The following is a 22,336-nucleotide window of genomic DNA, read 5'->3' on the forward strand; positions in this document are numbered from 1 at the left end:
CACTGTATCCCCTCAAAACATGACATGCGTATCAGGAAAGCACCCCTGCAGCCGTAACACCCTGAATAATTCCTACCTAGCTACAGCCCCCTAAACAGTTGGCTTCCATAGTCTGAGGAGCAGAACCCGCAAAGGCAGGCTCACAACCTGCACCTCTGGCAGCAAGTTCAAGTTTCTAGGAAAAACACCAAGACGTGTTGCTCGGCTAAAGCCCAGGTGATGGCTTTAGCAAGGCCCAGTGCCGCAGCGTCCACCAGCGCCCCAGGCGAGCCGAGAGGGCTGTTCGGACACAAGGCAGCAGCTGCGCTCGCTGTGCCCCCCGCCCAGGCCCTGCCCTGCACATCCCCCGCCTGCTGCGGCCGCCCGCTCGGGCCGAGGAAAGCTTCACAAACGGGAACCCCACCGCCAGGAGACGCGGGCTCCCGGGCCGGCTGGGCAGGGCAGGCAGGGCTCCGGTCCCCCCGCGGACACCTCTCCCTCGCAGGCCGGGCCGGGCAGCAGTCCCTCTCGCCCCGCACCAACGGCCGCCCGGCCACGCCCGCGGGCGCTAACGCGGGTCCACGGCCTCCCGTGGACGGACCCCGGACCCCGGCCACGCACACTCCCGTGGCCCCAACCCCTGCCACCACCGCGCATGCGCGCGGGCGAGAACGCGACATCCGGGCATTTCGCCCCTGCTCCGTGACCCCGCCCCTCCCGCCGAGGCGGGCGCGCAGCCGCCGTGGAAGAAAGGCCGTGCCGGCACCGCGCGCGCTCTCGGCCTGTTGCCCCGCCCCTCGGCAGCGCCGCGGGCGCCCGCGCCCGCCGCCCCGCCCCGCGCGCTCGCTTGCCCTAGCGCGCGCGCCCGTCCGCGCGGCCGTTGGGGGCGCGGCCGGCAGCGGGGCCGCGCGGGAGCCGGCGGGCGGTGAGGCGAGGCCAGGCCCAGCCGGGAGAGGCGAGGCGAGGCGAGGCGAGGCGAGCGCTGCGGCGGCGAGAGCCCGGCGGGGGAGAGGGCGAGGCGCAGCGCAGTCTCCCGCGCCTCTGCCGCGCCTTCCTGCCTGCCGAGCGACGGGGACGGGTGAGCCGCAGCTGTCCGCGGCCGGCGGGGCGAGCCGGGGCCTGCGCCCGCGGCGGGGCTGCGTCCCGCTCCTGGCCGGCGGCGGCTGCCTGGCAGCCGGGTGGTAAACAAATGGCGGCCCGGCGGGGGCGAGCGCCCGGGGTCGCGGCGGGACGGGGGCGGCCGGGGCGCAGCGCCGGCTCGGTCGCGGCTCCCCGCTATCCCTGACAGGTCCCGGCCGGGAGGCGGGGGCGGCGCTGCCTGCAGCCCCCGGAGGAGGCCGCGGGGGGTCTGGTGTGCGTGCTTCGTCGGTGTCCCCTCCTCCCTGCCCGCCCCCCCCGGCTCCCGCAGGGCCCAGAGTGCTGAGTGTGTGGCGGTGGTAACCTGCCATGTAGGGTGGCCGCCGGCCGCCCCGCCCCCGCGCCTGGCCCCTCTGCGGGCCCGCGGCCGCCGGGAGCGGGTGGCGGCGGAGCGAGCCCTGCCGCTGCCGCTTCCTCTTACCCCGCGGTGCTGCCAGCGCTATCCGGGGTGTCGCGATAGCACGTGGGAAGGGGTAGGGCCGGGGTCTGCCCGGTGTTGTCGAGACTGCGGTCGGAGAGTCTCCTTTCTGCATGGAAGGCGAGGGGGAGAGAGCAAATAATCCAGAGGTATTGCTGAAATCCTTCTCTAATCCCCCGTGTTCGTGTATTTCGAGTAGCTGTGCTCAGATCACGCAAGAGGTGGTGTTTTGTCTCTTCTCTCAATTCCTTTTTTGATGGCTGTTATTGACGTGCGTTGGAACCTTTTTTTCTCCTTTATGAAGGTAAAGAATGTTGCGTAGCTGTACTCCTGTGACCCCGCAGGTTGGCAATCAGACGTGTATAGGGAGAGGACAGCAGCTTGTTGAACTGCACGCTCGTTGAAACAGTCGTGTGGCCTCGCTTCCAAAAGTTCTAGCGCCGCTGTTGTTTGCAGCAGGTCTTCTGAATTCTCCAGGGAGAAAACCCGTGGGCTGGAGAGACGTCTTTCTTTTGCTCTGTAAAATTCTACTCGGATTTGGCTGAGGAGCTTTTCATAATCCTTGTTTCCCTTTTGCTGATTATGTTGTTAATATGCCAAAATACGTGTGCATTAGCATACTAATCCGAAACCGGGCCTGTGCTGCTGTAGCAACAGCATCACCTTGCTTGTGCTAGCACTTTAGGCAAGAGATCTCCCTCTGCTTTCTCTAGAACTGGTGTGTAGCACTTGATGGTTAAGTCCTTTCCCTGGACAGCTGCTGCCTTCTGCTGCGTGTTAATGTCTTACACCTCAACTGGTGCTGTGAACTGGAGGGTTAAGGTTCATGCATCCCTGCTGATGAGGATGTCAGTTATGCTTATTTATGATCTTCCCCTCTCCACCCCTCTTCTAAAAGTACAAAAATATTATTAAAAGAACTTTGGTTGGTAAGCAAGTTAAATACCTGGAAGACTGAAAAATACAGTGGCAACTTTAATCCGTCTTCCACTCTATACACGTGTAAATCTCTGTGCATAATTTCTCCATAGTGGTCAAGTTTTGTCCAGAGACGAAATAGATTCAGGGGGTGAACTGGGGTTGTGTTGCAAGCTGAGACTTTTTGTGGGGTCTCTCTCATTCTTTTCCAAAGTTAGAAGGTGTTAGAGAACAGGAGAGTCTCATCAGAATGGCAAAGCCTATGCAAAAGCAGTGTTTTTACTTTGCTTCTTGAATGTTCTTTCTTTTGCACTAAATTCTTCTTGTATTCAATTAACTTCTTAAATTTGGATTATATTTCCCTTGCCTCCTACTTTGATGTTAGAAGTCTAATGGGCAAAGTAAGTGCTGAGTTTAACTAGCAATATCTGGTTGGAAACTTTCTGGTCAAGATTTCTGCATGTTTTTGGACAACCAAGTTTTTGACCTAAAACGGTCCTAAAAAGTTTTTGACCTAGGTCCTAAAAAGTGTCTTGTAGTACCTTTGTGAAGAAGAAAGCATATGGTTGTTAGCCTTCAAGTGAGCTCCTGTTGTTGCTGTGGATTTCAGCTTTGTTACAAACCTATGCTTTGTATTCAGTCCAATTGAACAAGAAATAACATTTCCTTCATATTGATAGACCTATGTCTTTGGTGAGCTCTGTCTCAAGTGAGGCAGATGCTGTTTGCCTCTGGCAGTCAGATCCAGTGGTATAGAGATGGGAGCAGGGAATAATTTATCTAGTGATCATTGTACCGGTCACAATTCTCTTTCAGTTTCCTTATCTGCACAATAAGAATAAAGATAACTCGAGTATTTGTTGGTGAGATGGTTAGATTGTATAAGGAGTAAATATTCCTGAACAGACCACAAATAAGTAGTTACATTGAGGGTTACAGAGAAATCCTATGTAAGCTGTCCTAAGTGTCTGGGTGCTATCTAGTCTCAATATTGAATGAAGGAAAAAGACTGAAAAAAATCTTGTAATACAAACTGGTCTAAAACAGGCCAAGAGAGTTAAAGTCTCAGGGGAGTTCTAGATTCTGCTGACTTCGCAAGCTACTGTTTTTAATAGTTTTTGAGGTGACACTTGATGTCTTGTTTTAATTTTATTGTAATCTGTTAATGCTACTTGAATCTAAAATACCTTGCAAACCCTTACAGTCTGTAGAACATCTAATTGAGCAGACTGTGCTGTTGTTTACCAAATGCCAAACATTGATCTAAGCTCTTAATGTCAAATCATGATGAAAACCTGATAGGTTTAAACTTAAGGCATGAGAACGAGAGGTGTGGTGAGGTAAAATTCTAACTGGCGTAGTTACAGCTTTTCATATAAAACTTAAGGTAGTAGTTTGGGTTGATGGTTGAGTAGCGATACCTGGTTCAGACTTGGTTACATAGGTGCCAGAAGGTGGGTGGTGTTTAGTTTGTTTGTTGAAGTTTAAGCTTTGTTTTTATTTGTCTATTTAGAAACATCTCCAGTAGAAACTGTAGTTTTCCAAAAGTCCTATGGGACAGAGTAGTTTGTTGGAGTAACAGATTCATTGCAAATAGGATCTTTTTAAGGAGTGTGCTTTATTGACGTAGCTGTAATGCTCTTACAAAACCTTGTTTTAGCTGAGTCACTATTGTCATCGGCTATGGAATGCGTTTGGATGGGAATGTTCAGCTGGAGTCTTTGAGGAAAAAGTAATAGCATCAAGCCCACTGACATTTGGAAAAGGCAGTCTAAATGATATTAGAGATCAGAAATTGATGACTCATTATACGTCCTAAAACACTGCACAAAAGCGTAGTGCAGATCTTTGTGTTTTCCAGTTCTTCATTCAAGTTAAAAACATATTGAAAGAGCTGGTATAACACGCTCATTATGAGAGATATTCCCAGCTTCCTGTCATCAACTATTTGAGCTAGGTGAGTTTTTGTTTAGAAAATAGGGGTTTTTTAAACTGGATTTTTTTTACTATTTCCATTGGGTTTAAAACCAAGCAGCTTGTATGGGGAAAAGGCCCAACAGGTGCTGCAAAAAACATCTTTCATTTGATAAGGAAGTGAAATACCTGAAAACAGAATAGGTTAACGTTGTTAATACTGTCTCTGTTCTTGTTCTCCTATTCTTTTTGTTCTACTGTTAATTTTTCAAAATATTTTAGGACAAACTCTATATTTTCTACTTTAGTATTAATCTGGTGCAGTGTGGGGTACACAAAAATCTTTTTGTGTACTGTCTGCTTTTGCTGTACAGTGGTCAGGCCATCTTCTACTAACAAGGGTGTGTTTTTAATAGAAAAAATAACATGTACAGAGTGCATAACATCTGCATTTCAGTCTGGGATTTTGGAGAGCAGTTGTGTTCACGTTCCATTTACTTTAAAGTTGTTTTCTTATTTTGTTTTGGGAACTGGTTAAACTTGTGTAGTAAGACCTGGAACAGTATATTAATAAGATTTTTGGCCTGATCTCTGTAAATATACAGAGGTCAGGAATTCTGTGGCAACATGTATGAATTAAAATATTATGTAAGAGAAGGATTTATTTTTGGCTTCTTTTGAGTGGCTAAAACTACCTACTGTAATATAGAATGCATTATTTTTTCCAGTAGTTCTGATTTCTGACAAATGGCTTATTTTCTTTTCTTTTTTTCTGAAGGATTTGTGAGATGATATCTGGGGATAAGAATATAATTGTTCCGTTGGGTATATCACCTCGGTTCCACCTCTGTTAAGTTTTAGTGATAATCTATAGGTATGAACACATGGAAAAAGCAGGTTATTATAGTAAAGAGCTTTATAATGTTAAGCAACTGCTTAATAAGTTCTCATGTCTGAAGGCTGAAGCTGGACAAATTTTTACTAGGCTAAAATGCAGTTTGTGAAAGAATCAAACTTTACTACTTTTTTTTTTTTTTTTTTTTTTAAGTTCTCTCTTTAGTTAGCTGTTGCAATCTTTTTTTTCTTAAGTGGTTCCTGGTGGGCCAAGCCAAAGAATTAAGTGAAGTAGGTCAGAATAATAACTTTTAATAATCTCTTCTAGCGTTAAAACTAAATAGGTATCCATCTAGTGTGTCTAACAGCTAGCAATAAGATAAAATGACAGAGCTTAGATTGCACTTGCAAAGTCTGTTAAAAACTTGTTTATTTTTCCATAAAACCGGCAAAATATTTCATCATTTGTAGCTCCAGATAGTGTAAGCACATGACCTTTTCAGAGGATTGTACATATGGAAAGCAATCTGTACACCTGAAATGAAACCTTACTTCTGATCTCATTTCTTGCAGAGTCTGCAGCAATCGAGGAGTCGCACTGAGTTCGAGTTCAGAAGTGCTTTACACATGAAATCTACTGGCTCTCTAGCTGATTCTGCCCTGTCACCATCTCAACAGGTAGAGTGCTTTTGTGCCTGAGCCATGCAGCAAGCGTAGCTGTTCCTGGTGTGGTTGTCCTGTGTCAGTGTGTGGCCAAAGGCACATTGAGGCCTTTGGGTTTCTTCTTTGGGGAATGTGTCAAGGAGACAAGAATGCATGGCAGATCTGTCACAAAAGTACTCTAAGGAAAAGCCTAGTAGTTTTGGGTTTGATTTTTAACACTCATAGGGTTTAATATTGATAGAAGAAAGTGTTCTATCGTTCCATCAGAGCTTCTATTCTAAAATGGAACAAAGCCGGACACATGGGGCATCAGTGGAGGGTCCACTTCAGTCAAAGCAGTGTTTTGCTTTCGGTTGTTTTCCCCTTGAATTCTGGTTTTTTTTGGCTGCAATGATTTGGGAGGAAATACCTCACTAAATTCTCTGAATGGGAGGAAGATGGTTTGCCACTAGGGAGAAAGGAACTCCTAAAGTGTTACTCAAAAGAATGCAAAATACAGGTCAGCTCCTGTAATAGGATGTTTGGGGCTAGAGTAGACATGGAAAAGCTTTTCTATAAGGTTGACATTAAAAAGTTGCACTTCCTTATAATTCTTATACTCACTATTTTTGCTGTAGTTATAAGCTTCTTTTTGTTTTGGTCTGGTTTGTTTTTGAGGTAGATGGATAACTTTAATTTATGCTTCAAAAAGCAGTTAGTAAGTACTCCTTCCATGCTAGATCACTGATAAAACTAGAATCTTTCCAGAAGTACATATCCCCCTGAGTTTTTTTTCTTGCAATAAGAAGCCATGTTTTGGGCCTGACCTTTTCCTGCCTCTTTCGTGTAATATGTATAAATTGCTGTAGACTATGATGATAATGGTAGAAGTAGCATACTACTTGTATAGTAGTTTGGGCTTTAGTAACTGAAGCTCCTTCTCATGTGTTCAGTGATTAACAAAAAAATAATCTAGACTCATTCTAGTATGTCCAACATGTGCAGTCACTACCAGGCAGGGAAGATGCTCTCTTCTTTGTTGTGGATGAATCTATGTTTGAGAAGGCAGTGAAAACTTGTCTATCCAAATGTTTTAAATATAGTTTTAACTTCTCTGATCTGCCTAGTTGTAACAGAAGCCAGGGTTGTCCTGATGAACTCGGCGGTGAAAGGTGGTAATTTGTATCCCATAAGGTTGAGATTTTAAGTGTGGCATCTGAAAGGATTCTACTTCCTAAAAGTATGTCTGGTGTAAACTAGTTTGAGGAAATATAAGGCTTCATAAAGTTCCTGTCAGGAACTTCTCTTTGAAATCAGAAAAATGGTATAAAAAAGAACAACTGCCTAGTATATAAGATATTAAAATGTGGCCACATGTACTACTCTATTACCTGTGCAACTGAAACACATGCCTTTAAATTTGTCACCTCTTAGTCATGTTATTTCACGTTAATAACTAGCAGTTTGTAATGTTGTTTGTTGTTCTTTTGAATTTACCATTTTAAAAAGTAGTTGGAAATTAGTGTAGCATTAGATTAACTTTGCTGTATGTACCTGTTTCCTGCCTTCCCAATGCTATGGAGGGACATTTAAGCAGGATTTGAGGTACCCAGCTCCCTAATATGAGGCCAATGGCTGCATTGGCTTTGGAGAAGCATCAGGATGGGGCTATTTAACCCTAGACTTTGTGAAGTCTTGAGGAGTAGAGTTAGAGCTGCCTTCTATTGCTCACCTCAAGCAGGGATGGCAACTAATGGTGGCATTTGCCATTCTCCAATTGAAATGGTGTCAAAAACATCTTGCTGAACCTCCAGGTCATGTTTTTAATCAATTATTTGAAAACTGTTAAATCAAAACAGACCTCAAACCAACCAGCCCAAACACCACCACCCCCAAACCCAAAAAGGGAGCATAACATGCATAACATAGAAAGTTAATGCAGCCATGCTATTGTAGTAATAGACTGAGGTGTTGCCTTTTAGATACAAAAATTGTTATACTTTTTGTGCAGGATAGGGATGACAAGACAAGAAAAGCTTACCTTCTAGAAGACTGCAAAGCTTGCTTAAAGCATTTGATAGTTAGATCTGTGAGTCAAGGTGAATGATAGTTATTCTACCATGCATGGTAGAATAAATAAAATAGCTTGTTCAATAATTATCTATAGTACTGCCAATTTGATTTTGGCAGAATATTCTAAAGGTCTTTTTTTTTTAAAATAATATTGCTCTCTACCTCTTACCTATTTTTCCTTACCCTTTTTTTAACCACCTATCAGTTAAATCTCTCTCTCACTTGGCCATTTCCTCTCTGAAAGTTTCTGCATCTTACCAGATTTGTTAGCCACTCTTTTAGTCAGAGACCTGGGTAAAAGCTGGAAGATTCAGAAATAAGGCACTCTCTTCTACAATCCCTAAAACAAAAGGGAATTTTTTAGAATGGTTTGCATATATTTGGCTGCTTGTGGGTGGATTTGGATGCTCCTGGGAGTTTAAACCTGTAGTGCTGCTTGTGTCTCCCTATTCTTCTACTTCCTTGAACCAGTAATTTAAGAACCTGTTGGCCTATTTAGTCGAATTTGATAGAGAGAAGAGTCTCAAATATAGTTGAGCTTTATAGGTTTGGTGAATAAAAGGTAGCTGAATAATGGAGGGTTCTGATAGTAGTAATAGTTGCTGTTATTTCCTATCTGACTGGCACCAAAGAATTCATGTAGGGGAGAGTAAGTAAGCAGACTTTGGGTTTGATAATACTAAGTACAGCTCCTTATACTTTGTGGTGTAGAGGAAAGTGACAGCTCTTACTTGCAGCTGAAGTATTGTGGTGTGACTGTTTGAAACCCTTATTATGCTATTTTAATGTTTGTGTTACAACAGCAACTGAAAATCATGTGGCTGTAGCAGCTGGAATTTTAATCCTTTTAATTATGACAGATTTTCAAAGCATGTTCTGGCTGATTTGGTCAGCTGACTGTATAGTATGTACAATAACATCAAGTGATTGCACAAATTCTGAGAGCAGTGGTCACCTCACTGGAACGGGATGTATTTTTAGGCTTCTCTGCTAGTAACAGTCAAGTGTGTGTACTTAAGCATCTCATATGAACTGAAGCTAGTTGCTGACACTACACTATCAGAAAAGGACAGCTGTTCGTTCTTGCTATAGTCATTGATCTGACACTATCTTCTCACCAAATTGTGGCAAGGAACACAATGGGGTATAAACACTATAAATATTATTGGTATATGTTTTAATGACGGGTATTTTTCTTCAGGTCAGCAGTGACACTCTTTGCTAGCCCTTTCAATTTTCTGTATCAGAGTAACTGAAAGCACTTTTGTTACCTCCAGGAAGAATTTTATCTCCCCTTCACCCAACAGTTTTTTCCTTTACAAGGCAGTGTTTGGGAAGAGGGTGGTTCTTGTTCTCAGTGTAGTATTAGTGATATATTGGTTCTGGTTCTTCAAAGGAAAAGGATTCAAATATGGATGCTCTTAATCAATGAATCAAAGAGGTACTAAGTTCCGTGGTTCATGAAGTTAGCTTACAAAATGGAGGGAGTTGTGACCATTTGCTGATTAATGAATGTGCTAATTCTTGAGGTCTTATCCAGTATTTCACCAGTTTGATAGGACCATTTAGTTTTTTGCCTTTGGACTTACTTTGCAATTTGATAATTGTATTATATCAAAAGCCTTAACTAGTTTAAGTGGTCCAGGAACTCATGACTGCCCAAAACAGTTGTTGAGTTTGAAGCCCAGGTATTAAAATTAAAAATGCATAAAAAGGACATTTGATATATATAAAGGGACTTTGTAGTAAGCTATAAATAAAATGCAACATTCTGACTAAATTGAAGTTCTGCAGCAAGTGCTGTGAAGTTAAGGTTTGTAAGCAGGACACAGAATTTTAGTGAATGTCCTGCTGACGGTCTACTGATGTCCAAAGAGATTTTAAATTATATATTTAGTTAAGGAGCCAAAGGATTTAAATTTTAAGAGAAATGGCAACTAATATCAAACTTTTTAGTGACCAATAGAATTCTAATTTAAGGAAACTGAGAGAATAGGTTAGTTCAGGTATTTAATTGATCACATGCATATCTGCTTCTTTATAAAAACAATTGCAAGTACCTGTTACAGAACTAAATTGGCATCTACCTATTGGTAAAACATGGTGTTTTAGTGTCTGCTCTGGCTTTCATATACTGTTTGTTAGTGGTATTTGATGTTTTCAGGAAGTTTTGTCTCCTTACACACTTCAAAATTTCATTTGCTTGTATGAAATCATCAAGTTTTGATGAATATTAGCTTATGTGTGAATGGAGTCCAGGAGCCTGAGAAAAGCCAGTATCATCATGCAACTCAGGTTTCACAATCTGACTTGTAAAGACCAAGATAGTGTGCTAGGGAGGAGGATGTTTTACTGTCTTAATAGAATGTTCTTCTGTGTAAGCTCACATAGGCTATTTAAAGATAGTATTTAATGATGGTTGACTAATTTAGGGTATGTCTACACAAACAGTGCAGGCAAACACGAGCTCAGTTTGACTGCGTTCTGAGCTGTCTGCATGCAGGCCAGCTTTGGCCTAGAAGCAATAGAACAGTGCTAGCATAGCAGGATCCGCTAGCTAACACACCTGCCCTCTGCTCTAGGAGTGGCTCCCTTCTGGCCATCTTAAAGTGAGCAGGGTGCATAGCTTTTTGCAAAGTAGGTAAACTATATATATATATCTATATATGTTTGTTGTTTTTTTTTTTAAACATAATTGTGGGTAACTGATTAAATTAAGCTTTACTGCTACCAGACTGCTTGTTTTATGGGAGCAGGACTGTGTTCAGATATATGAAGCAAGGGCTGGGCTCTATAAGGGCTCTTGCATTATAAACTAGCAATTGTCTTTTTCAGGGCTGTTGCCATTTTGTGTTAAGCACTTTAAAATACACACTTAACCTGAGAGCTTCCTTTTGATCTCTGCTTACCTGTTGACTTGAGGAAAACTAGAGTTTGGTTTCAGTATTGATGTAGAAGTCTGAAATTTTCTTTGGTCAAGCAACAGGTAGGCTGTTGTATTTGGCACGAATTACTTAGAGAGGGCTTTGCTGGAAGAACTAAAAATATTTCAGAGAAGTCAAGTAATTTTCTTTTTCATTCTTTACTGAACATGTTTCAGCTCTTTGCAGTAGATGCTATCTGACTTAATATGCAAGTTGAAGGCAGATTGTGTGCCAGAAAGGTTAACTAAAACGTTTAGCAAGTCCGTCAGTCACTGAGTTCAGTGTCTGATGCACTTGACAATTTATTGGAAACTTACTTGTTACTCAGTATATAAATACTAAGGTATGGTGGGAAAAATTCAGCTGTGTTTTGCCTGCTGAGTGTAGCACATATGCTTCTTTGTTAGAAGTGTTCAGGAGAGTGGGTGGCTAAAATATTTGAGTTATCCAAATTACGACGGATGGGGGGATGAGGACTGATTGCTACTTAAAGTTGGCATGAATTTCAAAGCATTAAAAGAATACAAGTGAGTAAAGTGTCACATAGATTTCTATTTAAATGCCATAATTTAAAGTGGAGTGTCTAAAAGGCTGTTTAGTTTCCTCTTACCTTCAGTTTGAACAAAAGGAATAATACTAATCAGTTTTATTTTTACAGTTTAGAGTATTTTTAATTTAAGAAATTTTAATGCATTAAAACTGAAGTGTTTAGTCTGAAGACAATGCATGAGAGCACTTGTTAGCTAGTAGAATAAAATAAGGCACCATATCTATTAATCTTAAATTCTGTAAGCATTTTATTTTTCAAGAAAATTGCTGGAGGGTGGGGATGAGGAAAAGATGGAACTGAGAATGTATTTTTGACACAGTATTTTGAGGTTTGGCTCTGTGCAAGTCATTCTCTGATATCTCTGAACTGTAATCCCTAGTGGTATCACTTCTGAGAGGGAGTTTGTTAGAGCACAGGGGAGAGCTTGGTCACTTGCGTGGGCCTGCACTCCAGCTAGTGAGCAGTTCCAGAGCGTCTTGAAGTATTGTACAAAGATGCAAAGTTTACTCTCTTCTTTTTTTTTTTCTTTTTTTCTCCCTACCACAACAAAGAATTGAATTTTTTGTTTGTGTCCATTTGTTATGATAGATTATGCAATGAATTTTATTTGGATTTTTATTGCTGTTTGGCCTTGTTATGTAAAGTTGTTGCGTTACCCTTACACTTTGAACTGCCGGTATTGTAATCATGACAGCCATAGGATGCATTAAAAAAATTACCTTTTGTGGGTTGAACTGGAGCTATAGATAGGACCGTGTTGGGTAGTAAAGTTTTATGTAAAAGTACTTATTTATTTAATGTGTAGTATAGTTGCTACCCTTATGCAACAACTACTATAAAAATAAGGGAGGAGCTATAGGCTATAGATGAAGAAAAAAAGAAGAGTGAAGACCTGTTATAAAGGACTGCTGTCTTGAAGCACGGAGGGGGGAGAATGGGACATGACGGGATTGAGATACGCGCTGAGGACTGCAGATTGTCTTAAACAGAACTCCATGAAGAGGGTGTCAGAAGCTTAGGTGGTAGCAAGCAGCCCAGGGAATAGGTTGCTTCTGTTTAATTTAGAGAACTGGAGATGAGGATGAATCTGGCTTCCAGTATTTCATATCCCTACTCTGTAGAGTTGTATGGTTTATGATTTTAGGTACTAGGCCATAGTCAACGATCATGCTTTGTTTTTCATTGAATCACCTATTTGCAACGGGCAGAGGAAGAGAGCTATTCCAGAGGGAAGGATTATACAACATTTTTACCTAAGTTGCATATATTATACCTCGTGAATAAATGCACAGACTGTGTGTTGAACTCTGATACAAATGTGTATCTTTAATTTTCAGGTGAACTTTTGAACACCATTTCTTTGAGATAAGATGTCACATACTTGTTCTCTTAAAGTGGCTACTGATCAGTTCACATTGTGTTAACATCTATCTCTCTGTACACGTAGAGGATGCAAAACTGCAAATAACTGTTAGTAAATGTTAACAATATTGAGTTAATATTCTATGCTTTTGTCTCCTTTCTCTTCATTCAGAATTGGATTTACAGTCATGGAGGAACATCAACAACATTTACACTGTGTGAACTGTGTCAGCCGTCGTTGTATGACCAGACCGGAGCCTGGCATTGCCTGTGATTTGATTGGCTGCCCATTGGTTTGTGGAGCAGTTTTTCACTCGTGTAAAGCTGAGGAACATCGCATGTTATGTCCACTTGAAAGAGTGCCTTGTTTGAATAGTGGCTTTGGATGTCCCTTCGTAGTAGCCCGAAATAAAATTGCTGATCATCTAGAAGTTTGTCCTGCAAGTGTGGTATGTTGTACCATGGAGTGGAATAGATGGCCAGTCAGTTACGCAGACCGAAAATCTTACGAAAATCTGAGTAAAGATGTTGATGAAGTGGAACAGCTAGATATGGCTTTAGCCCTTCAAGACCAGCGCATGTTATTAGAATCACTTAAAGTAGCAACTATGATGTCAAAAGCAGGTGATCAAATACCAGAATCCAGAGAGCAAACCTCTGTCAAATCAAGTGCCCCAGATACAGTGCATTCAAATGGTTTGATGCCTGTAGATGAAGAGTCCTATGGCGCACTTTATCAAGCTACTGTAGAAACAACAAGGAGTTTAGCTGCTGCTCTGGATATCCTGAACACTGCTACAAGGGACATTAATATGTTGAGTTCAAGGCTCTGCATTTCACCACATGAAATGAAAGAAGATACTGAGATTAAAGAACAAGCTTCTAATGGCAGTATTCAGGATAAAAAGTCTGACCATGAATACCCAGATGAAGATAACATAGGAGCAGTTGGGGGAATTAACTTTGATAGCCTGAGTCAAAATTCACAAATGGAGCAAAATGGTTCTAGTGATATTTGTTACGATGTAGTGCAAAAACATGACTTAAATCTAAACCTCAGTAACTCCTCACTTTTGTGTAATGGCTTTCATGTAGAAAATGAATGTTCAAAGGTGTTGGACCAGAATGAAGATCTTGGTGTATCTAATTCAAAACCATCCAGTGTAGCAAATGGTGAATGTACTGCATCTCATGATGATGAAGCATTACAGTCTTGCAGCTCCTTCCCTGTAACAGCACAACTTAAAGAAGTAATATCAGCTGATCACTTAGTTAATGGCAATGTTAATCATGTACTACTTCCCCATAATGCTAACGAAGAAGAAATGTTAGAGAGACAAGTGGAGCAAGAAAGATTGAGAAACATAGATGCGTTTTCACTTTTACGGCATCGATCATACAAATTCCTTGTTAACCACTATTGGTCTACACCAAAAGAAGACAAAGCTGTTGATACGTCAGATTTGGAGATAACAGAAGATCCTATGGGTCTTCAGGGGATTGATCTAATCACTGCAGCTCTGTTGTTTTGCCTGGGAGACTCTCCCGGAGGTAGGGGGATATCAGAAAGTCGCACTGTCGATGTGTATCACGTTGACTTTGGGACCCAAACGTTTTCTCTCCCATCTGCTATATTGGCCACAAATACAATGGTGGGGGAAATAGCTTCAGCTTCTGCATGTGATCATGCCAACCCACAGCTCTCAAATCCAAGTCCATTCCAGACCCTTGGACTGGATTTGGTATTGGAATATGTGGCTAGATACCAAACAAAACAGCGTTCAATGTTTACATTTGTTTGTGGACAGTTGTTTAGGAGGAATGAATTTTCATCGCATTTTAAGAATGTGCATGGTGACATTCATGCTGGCCTTAATGGCTGGATGGAGCAGAGGTGTCCTTTGGCATATTATGGGTGTACATATTCTCAACGAAGGTTTTGCCCTTCAACACAAGGGGCAAAAATTATTCATGACCGCCACTTACGGTCATTTGGAGTTCAGCCTTGTATATCCACGGTATTAGTAGAACCAGCAAAAAGCTGCTTAATTGGACTACACAATGACCATCTGAGTAGTCTACCTTTTGAGGTTCTGCAGCATATTGCTAGTTTTCTAGATGGCTTTAGTTTATGTCAGCTTTCAAGAGTGTCGCGTTTAATGAGAGATGTGTGTGGAAGCTTGCTTCAAGCACGTGGAATGGTGATACTGCTTTGGGAGAAGAGGAAGTGCCCAGATGGAAGTTCTTCTTGGCAGATAAAAGAAAAGGTAAGTTATTTTTTATTTTGAAGGTGAAAGGGAAAGTATTAAGTTGGTCATGTCTCTGCTTTTTCCCTTAATATTTTCCTTGATCACTATTGTTATTACTGTTTTTTGATGTAATATTCCTTCAAGAAACAGATTGTCATATAGAACAACAATTAGTGAAAATTGCTAGCCGGTTGGCTCAGTCTTTTCCACACTTGGAGAAGTAGAAGTTAAAGTAGTGTCTGTCTCATTTTTACTTGATGTAAATAAATTAACCTCTGATTTTCCCAGGATTTTAAAATGTTAAATGATTGCTTCATGATTTTCTTTAATATTAATATTCCACGAAAGCGGGAAGGTTGCCTACAAAGTTTGCTTTTCTTGCCTTTATACTGTTTACAGCAATTTTAATTTTTGCTCATCTGTTGAGATTCTGTCCATTGCCATGATATTGAGTGCCTTAAGTATGTCAATAATTCTTAAAACCTTTTTGGGTGACCTTTGTATAGTACAGTTTTCACCATTTCCCCCACGTCTCCCCCCCAGAACTGCAGAGTATCTGCAGCAATCATTTGGAATTGCAGAAGCTGATCATTTCAGAAATGGATCATTGTGACTGGTCATGCAATATTTCCTCATTTAACTTCTGATTGCATCTACTTTGTAGATGCAAAAAGTATTGCCTGCTTTTCTTCCCAGTGTTCAGAGCTGACTTGGAATCTGAATCAGCCTGGGACTGACTATACAAAATTTAGCATTGTATGTTTCTGTCATGTTGATTTTTAGTATGATTTATAGTAGCTGCAAAACACTGCCTGAAAGTATTATAGTGCAGACATTTAATTTCCTGCTCTGAGTTCAGGTATATTAAAACATTTTGAGCCTAAGTGCAACTTATTTTCTAGGTTTGGCGCTTCAGTACAGCCTTCTGTACTGTGAATGAGTGGAAGTTTGCTGACATCGTAAGCATGGCTGACCACTTGAAGAAATGTAGCTATAATGCCGTAGAGAGAAGAGAGGAGGCTGTTCCGCTGCCGTGTATGTGTGTAACACGAGAACTCACTAAAGAAGGACGTTCACTGCGCTCTGTTTTGAAACCAGTACTTTAAATATTGCAACCACTCCAATTGCACATACACTCAAGCACCTGATATAACCTCGGTAATATTACGTGACACTTTATTAATGTACTAAAGATACTTTCTAGCTAAATCTACTCTGTCACTGTGTATATAAGGTTTGAAGTGACATTTATTTTTTATAATACTGTTTAGCTGGAAAGTAATGAAAGTTGCCTTAACGTTTGAAAAATTCAGAACTTGCTGGACAGGGTAGTTTTATCTAACTTATGTAATTTAAGAACAAAATCCTAAGGTGTGTTTTCTGATTCACTGGTGCCCATGTTGCTGTTGACTGATAATATTTCAAAAATGGCCTCTAAATGGTATGCACATTTAGATAGGAAACACTGAATTGTAGTGAGACAAAATCCTGACCAAATGTACTTTCTGTATTTGGTCTATTTTTTTTAACAAATTGTAATCCAAATATTTGAAAGATAAGGAAGAATTCAAAACTTTATAGTAGAATTCTCGAACACAGCTTTTAAATGCATCTTTTCTCATGAAAGTGGTGTTCTAGTGCTCTTCCTAGTTAACAGGTGATCTAGGATCAGCTTTTTTTTTTTAAAGTTTTTTTTTAGGAATCATCTAAGTGAACTCAGATTTACAGCAGCTTAATTTTTAGTACAACTTTCTTTTGACATGTCAACAATGATTATTTTTCTTCTGAACAATTAACAGTTATTTCACTTTTGGGAGCAAAACTTTTAGAGCTAAAAACATGGAATACTAGTTTTTACTCTCGCACCTACAATGACATCGATATAAAATGTTTAAAATGTTTTTCCTTGTCCTGCAGTTGGCTGAGGGTTAAATTGCTTGAGCAGTCAGAAATTCAAAGTATGTGATGAACAGTTATGAATTTATAATGCAGCTAATGAAAGGGCTTTACTTGTTTTATGGTATTGTGAGATGTATTGTCTCCTTTTCTGTTAATTTGTCTATAAAAATGCTGCTTTTCTGAGGAGCATTTTAAATTACTGGTATGTATAGCAAATGTATCATCTTCATAAGATGAGACATGATTTGTTAATTGCATAAGGCGTATCAGAAATGTAAGTTCAACCACATCTGTTAAATGAACAACTCCAATTTGCTTCCAGTCTTCCATAATAAAAGACCTTACAAAGCATTTGTGAACAGAGAATACCTGCTATGAAAAATGGCCTGGTATAGCAAAACTGTAATAACTTGAACTGACTTTCCAACTTGTTTGTGTTAATGTTGGTGTCTCTAGCCTGTTGCACTTAGCAACTGTGCCACAAAGCTAAAACAGAAACAGACCAGAGCTTGGAACAAAGAAATACAGTACGTATTTCCATTATAGGAAAAAATAAGATATTAGTAAGGAGGAGATGTTTACAAAAAAGGCTAAATTTATTACTCGTAATTTCTGTACTGGACACTTGTTTATGGCTAGTCTGGCTGCATTTCACAACTTTGGTATCTGTGCATTTCCCATTCTGGGTCCAGTCCAGCTAGACATCCACTGCCTTTTTCTATCCAGAGTGCTACAGGTGCCCAGAAAAAAATTAAATCTAGTTCTTCAGTGCCATGAGTTGAAATTACAAGAGCTCAAACAGAAGTTCTGCCTGGATCTTCAAACTACATGTTCTCTTTCCACACTTTCTCTTTTTTTGTTTGGAGAGAGGAAAGGAGTAAACCCTCTACAGAAGTTAGCAGTATTTGCAGTAATTCTTAGCTGTTACCACAGTTATGTGGAAAAGAGAATCTAGATTCATGTACAAATCTGACTACACCAACTGGATTTTAGGTAGGGATTTTAACACCCTCCCTGTTCTTTGAGTGCACTGAAATGCACATTACCCAGAAATTCTTCAGTACAAGGCCGGAGACAGACTTTCATCAGTTCTTGTCTTTTAGCTCTAATGGCTCCTTGCTGCTGCTCTCCAGTGTGTAAAAGTAGTTGTGTGACTGGAAGGATCCTGAATGTTGAGGAGTTTATGGTTGCATTTATGGCTAAATCTAAAACATCTGTCTTGGGTTACTGGTATTTTTTTAGTCAGCAATGTGGTGGTTTTGGTACTTGGCATTCTCTGTAACTACCCAGAACCCTGATAAGTATGGTAGGCAGGCATGTGTCTTGGTTGCTTAGGACAAGAGGGTATTCGGTTAGAGGAGCTGGTGTTGGTGGAATCTCGCTTGTAGCACAGTGCAGATCTACGTCTAAAGTATCATCAGTTATTGATCTATTAAAATGAACTTTTAAAAGTACTCTGTGTTCTTCTTAAGAAATAACACTATTTCTCAATACATGCACTTTTATTTTCAAATGTAGATACAGGCTTTTTTGTTAAATTAGTTTATTTTTTATGAGAATCCAGAGCTATTAAAATGTCAATGTTGTAAACAAAACCTCTGCCTTGTAAACTGCTCCAAATGCAGGAATACAATATAGTTAGAATTAAAACTTTTTTTTTACACTGCTATGCAGTTTGTAAAACATCTATGGTGTATAGTCAGTCTATCAAAATGTGGCTTGTTCACATTTGCCCTTGAATTTTAAAAATGTTGTATCCCTTTCCTGGTACATCTTCCTTACAGCATATATAGACAGCTGTTCCAGACTTTCTTTTACTTGATACCACATTGCTACTTTGTTTAAAATATTATGTTTTCAATCATTATGCAATATTTTTTTGCAATGTCTGTTGAAATCCTAATAAAACTTTTGGAGTTTCTCTTTTAGTATGATTGTACTTTTTTTTTAAAGCTTATCACCAGCCTTCCGGTGTTCAAACATGGTGCTCGATGTCTGCCTATAGGATTCCAGTAAGTACTCAAAAAATCAAGTTACATAAAGGAACCTATTTACAAACATTTAAACATTGCATAATTTGGAAGTGATTAATATGTATTCACATTCACTTCATTATGAAGATCAGTCATTCCTTTTTTAGACTATACACCCTTTTCTATTGCTTTGGTCTATTACGCAGCATAGATTTCCTTCCACAATTAAAGATTTAACTACGTAACATTGAAGACTCATATTGTACCTTGTAGGTTTGTTTTAATTGTTTTTTCTGAATAGTAAATTGGAAAGATTATCTGATCAACATGACACACACACTACTGGTTTGTGAAGAACATTTTCAGTGTATTGTCTCATGAGTAAAGTTTTCTGTAGAAAGTTGTTGCTTGAAATGGTACAGAAGCAAAAATTTAGGGTGGTTTTTAGATAATAGTTGTAGTTCAGACTGTTTGTGGAACGGCAAAACATAAAACAAAACCTCACTAAAATAGAAGACTCTGCCCAGAAATTGACCTTTTGCCCCGCCATTTGCTAATACAAGTATGCCAACAGTCTTCACAAATAAAAATGTACCTATACTACATAAATCTGATAATAAATTAAACTGTCTTGAGTAATGTGGTGTGACTCATGGTTTAATTTCAGCCATTACAAACTTGTGGCTATTTTACTTTTTAGACAAGCCATTTTAGCCTTTTGTTTTTTCTCTCCATAAGTGGATATTCTGCTGTGTCAGGAAATATTTTTTGTCTCACTTTAAGTTTCTTGATGCTTAAAGTATTTTAGAGGATTTGCCTGTATGTTTTAGCTTGTTTTTCTGAGAATACTACTGCTAAAACTATCTTCATAGGCTCTTACCTGCTGAATGTACTTTCCTAAAACGAGATTTAAGTTCAGTGGAGAATTCGATGCTTGCTGTAATACCAGAAAGCTGATTTAAATTCTTTCAGTCAGAATGTCTGTTCAAGCATCTTTGATCATCTTCAGATGAGCAAAACCTTGTGGTTGTTTACAGGACTGAGGAAAAAATAGCATTCAGACAGTGTTTATAAAAAGTTATGGCATGTAAAGCAGAGAGAGTTTGAAGAATGGGATTCTCATAGTGTGACTGGTCGGCATGTGGTGAATATTGTAGCAGTAATCCAAACTGGAGAGGAAAACTGAATGGAGAAGTGGGCTTAAAATAACAAAGGCATCCAGTCCCAGCATAGAGACTCTTCTGAGGGACTGTGTTTGTCTGAGTGCTGCGAGTTTCTGACTTGTGCATGCAGCAACTGTGCTTCACTGATGATTTATCAGTCTTTCCATGATAGCAGGAGTTACCCTGCTGCTATTTGAGCTCTATAATGTGCTTTAGTTGTAAACTGTCTCCAAGTGCTGCCTGTATTCCTGAATCAAGTATTAGTTATGTTGAATGCAGTCCTCTCCACTGAATGCAAGGTATGTATTCGATGTAGGTTCTACATGCTGGTGGTGTCAGAGGCAATATTTGATAAGAATAATAGAAAAATAAGGTCCTTTGGATATGGAGAATTCATCTGCATGGTTTCCATCAGTATTTGCCAGAAAAAGGAAACAAAAATGTTAGGGAATGCAAGGAGCAAAATAAGATGACTGATAGCATTCACTATAACTTGCTAATGGCCTGGTAGTTGAGAAAACATTATTAATCATTATTAGATGCACTATGAAATGTGACAGCAGAAGTCCACACCTCTGCTATTTTGACAAACCAAATTCTGCAACACATGCAGTAGTAGGTACGCAGACTGGTTATAGCCTCAGGTAGTAGAAAAATGTATACAAAATAAACATGTATGATTTTAAGTGCAAAATATAGGAAAAAAGGCTAGGATTTCCTGAGGTGTGAATTCATATAAGGCTAGATTTGTAGAATCAATCAGAAAATTGTGATTTCTGCCGTGGGGATATTTCAGTGTTCTGGTTCTTAGTTTCATCCTAAACTGTGCTGACATTTATTTATTTATTTAAAATCATAAAATGAGTGAAGTGCAGAAAAACAGTAGTAGGAAAAGTTGCAATGACCTTACAAAATTATTTCAGTTTGACAGTGTCATAATGTAGTATCGAACTGAGAATTTTACAATATAAAAAAATGGAACACAAAAAATAGATTGTAATATATGCTTTTCATTTAAGATCTGATTTTTTCCCCCTAAGGTATGTTTTCCAGCATGTAACAAAAGAGCTATCTTCAAGCTTATTGTGATTTAAATGGAGAGAATTCTGCTAGCAGGATGAAAGTTGTGTTGCATTAGTATTTTCACGTGAACATCCCAACAAAGGGGTAGGCTGCAGAACAAAACTAATCTGATTATGTGACTGGTTAGCAAATGAACAGTCAAGGACCTGGCATGAACGCATGTTGGACTTTGTTCAGAAGTGTTAATGTTCGATGGTTATGTGTTGTGTAATCTGAATATTGTGTACTCTTTAGTATTGTAATTGTATAGTTGTGTTCCACCTGTAATTCAGGAGGCCTTTGCAGCAAACAGCAAATAATGTGCCGCTTAATGAGATTTGAACCTTGGTTAAGGTAAAATATGACTGTCATGAACTGTGGCAGCTGTTTATGAGCGTCAGCTGCCTGGAGTTTCACGTCATCGTGTGTTTCAAGAGTAAGGGATGAGTGGATGCCTTGTTGCCTAAGCAAGGTGGCTTTACTTCTAGGCAAGAAGAGTTTTATATGGTATCTCACCATGCACGTGGGTTTTGATATGCAGATGAGTAGGATGTTCTTGATTTAACAGTGCAGTAAGACTAACTTCTCAGCCGATGGGATTGCACACAACACAAAATTGCTTCCATATTTTGTGATAAAACAGGTTCAGTCTAAGTGACCTGTGACTTGGACTTCAGTTAACTGGACTTGCAACTTGTAATCATATTTTTCAGCTGATGCCATTTTGGATAAACACAGAAGCATTTATGTTAAAGGTTAAAAAACAAAACAAACACCAACCAGAAAAAAAAAAAAGAAAACACCAAAAAAACCCCACCCCAACAACTAGAAAAATTCTCATTGATAGATTTCTGTCCTGTTTCTATATATAAACAGTGTTCATTAATGTTTGTCAGGAGAGCCTGGCAAGTAAAGAGAAAACTCGATTTCTATATTTTGTTCAAATGAAATCTGCATGTAGGTAAGAAAGTGCATCATTTTAATGAAAAACAAACCCCAAACAAAACAGCATTTACAAAAGCTGATTGGCAGTGTCACCTTTTTACTGTCCTTTTGATCTTCAAGTGAAGCTTAAGTGATACCAGATTTGCTAATTTTATCATCCAGATATTTTTTATTCTCTTTGACTAGTTCAAGTATGTAAATAGCTGGAAAAATAATCCTCAGGGCTTTTATAGGTGTTTAACGGGCTGAGCCAGTTTCAAGTACAAGGCTCTACCGTTGATCTTTGTCATGATT

General features: G+C 40.0%; 1 protein-coding gene across 5 annotated transcripts; it reads left to right on the top strand.

Annotated features, from left to right (window-relative positions):
• Positions 1–788: 788 nt before the first annotated feature.
• On the top strand, positions 789–18,827 carry FBXO30 (F-box protein 30). Of its 5 annotated transcripts, none has more exons than XM_075499058.1 (5): positions 789–1,057; positions 5,145–5,240; positions 5,774–5,878; positions 12,924–15,018; positions 15,903–18,827. In XM_075499058.1, exons 4-5 carry the CDS (start codon positions 12,940–12,942, stop codon positions 16,104–16,106), a joined length of 2,283 nt encoding a protein of 760 aa, XP_075355173.1. In that variant the 5' UTR covers positions 789–1,057; positions 5,145–5,240; positions 5,774–5,878; positions 12,924–12,939; the 3' UTR covers positions 16,107–18,827. The 5 variants fall into 5 exon arrangements, with proteins under 5 accessions (XP_075355173.1, XP_075355171.1, XP_075355172.1 ...); XM_075499059.1 differs by lacking the exon at positions 789–1,057 and adding an exon at positions 1,708–4,409; XM_075499056.1 differs by lacking the exon at positions 5,145–5,240.
• Positions 18,828–22,336: the final 3,509 nt, after the last annotated feature.

This window comes from Mycteria americana, chromosome 3 (genome assembly GCF_035582795.1).
Source record: "Mycteria americana isolate JAX WOST 10 ecotype Jacksonville Zoo and Gardens chromosome 3, USCA_MyAme_1.0, whole genome shotgun sequence".
NCBI classification, from domain to species: domain Eukaryota; kingdom Metazoa; phylum Chordata; class Aves; order Ciconiiformes; family Ciconiidae; genus Mycteria; species Mycteria americana.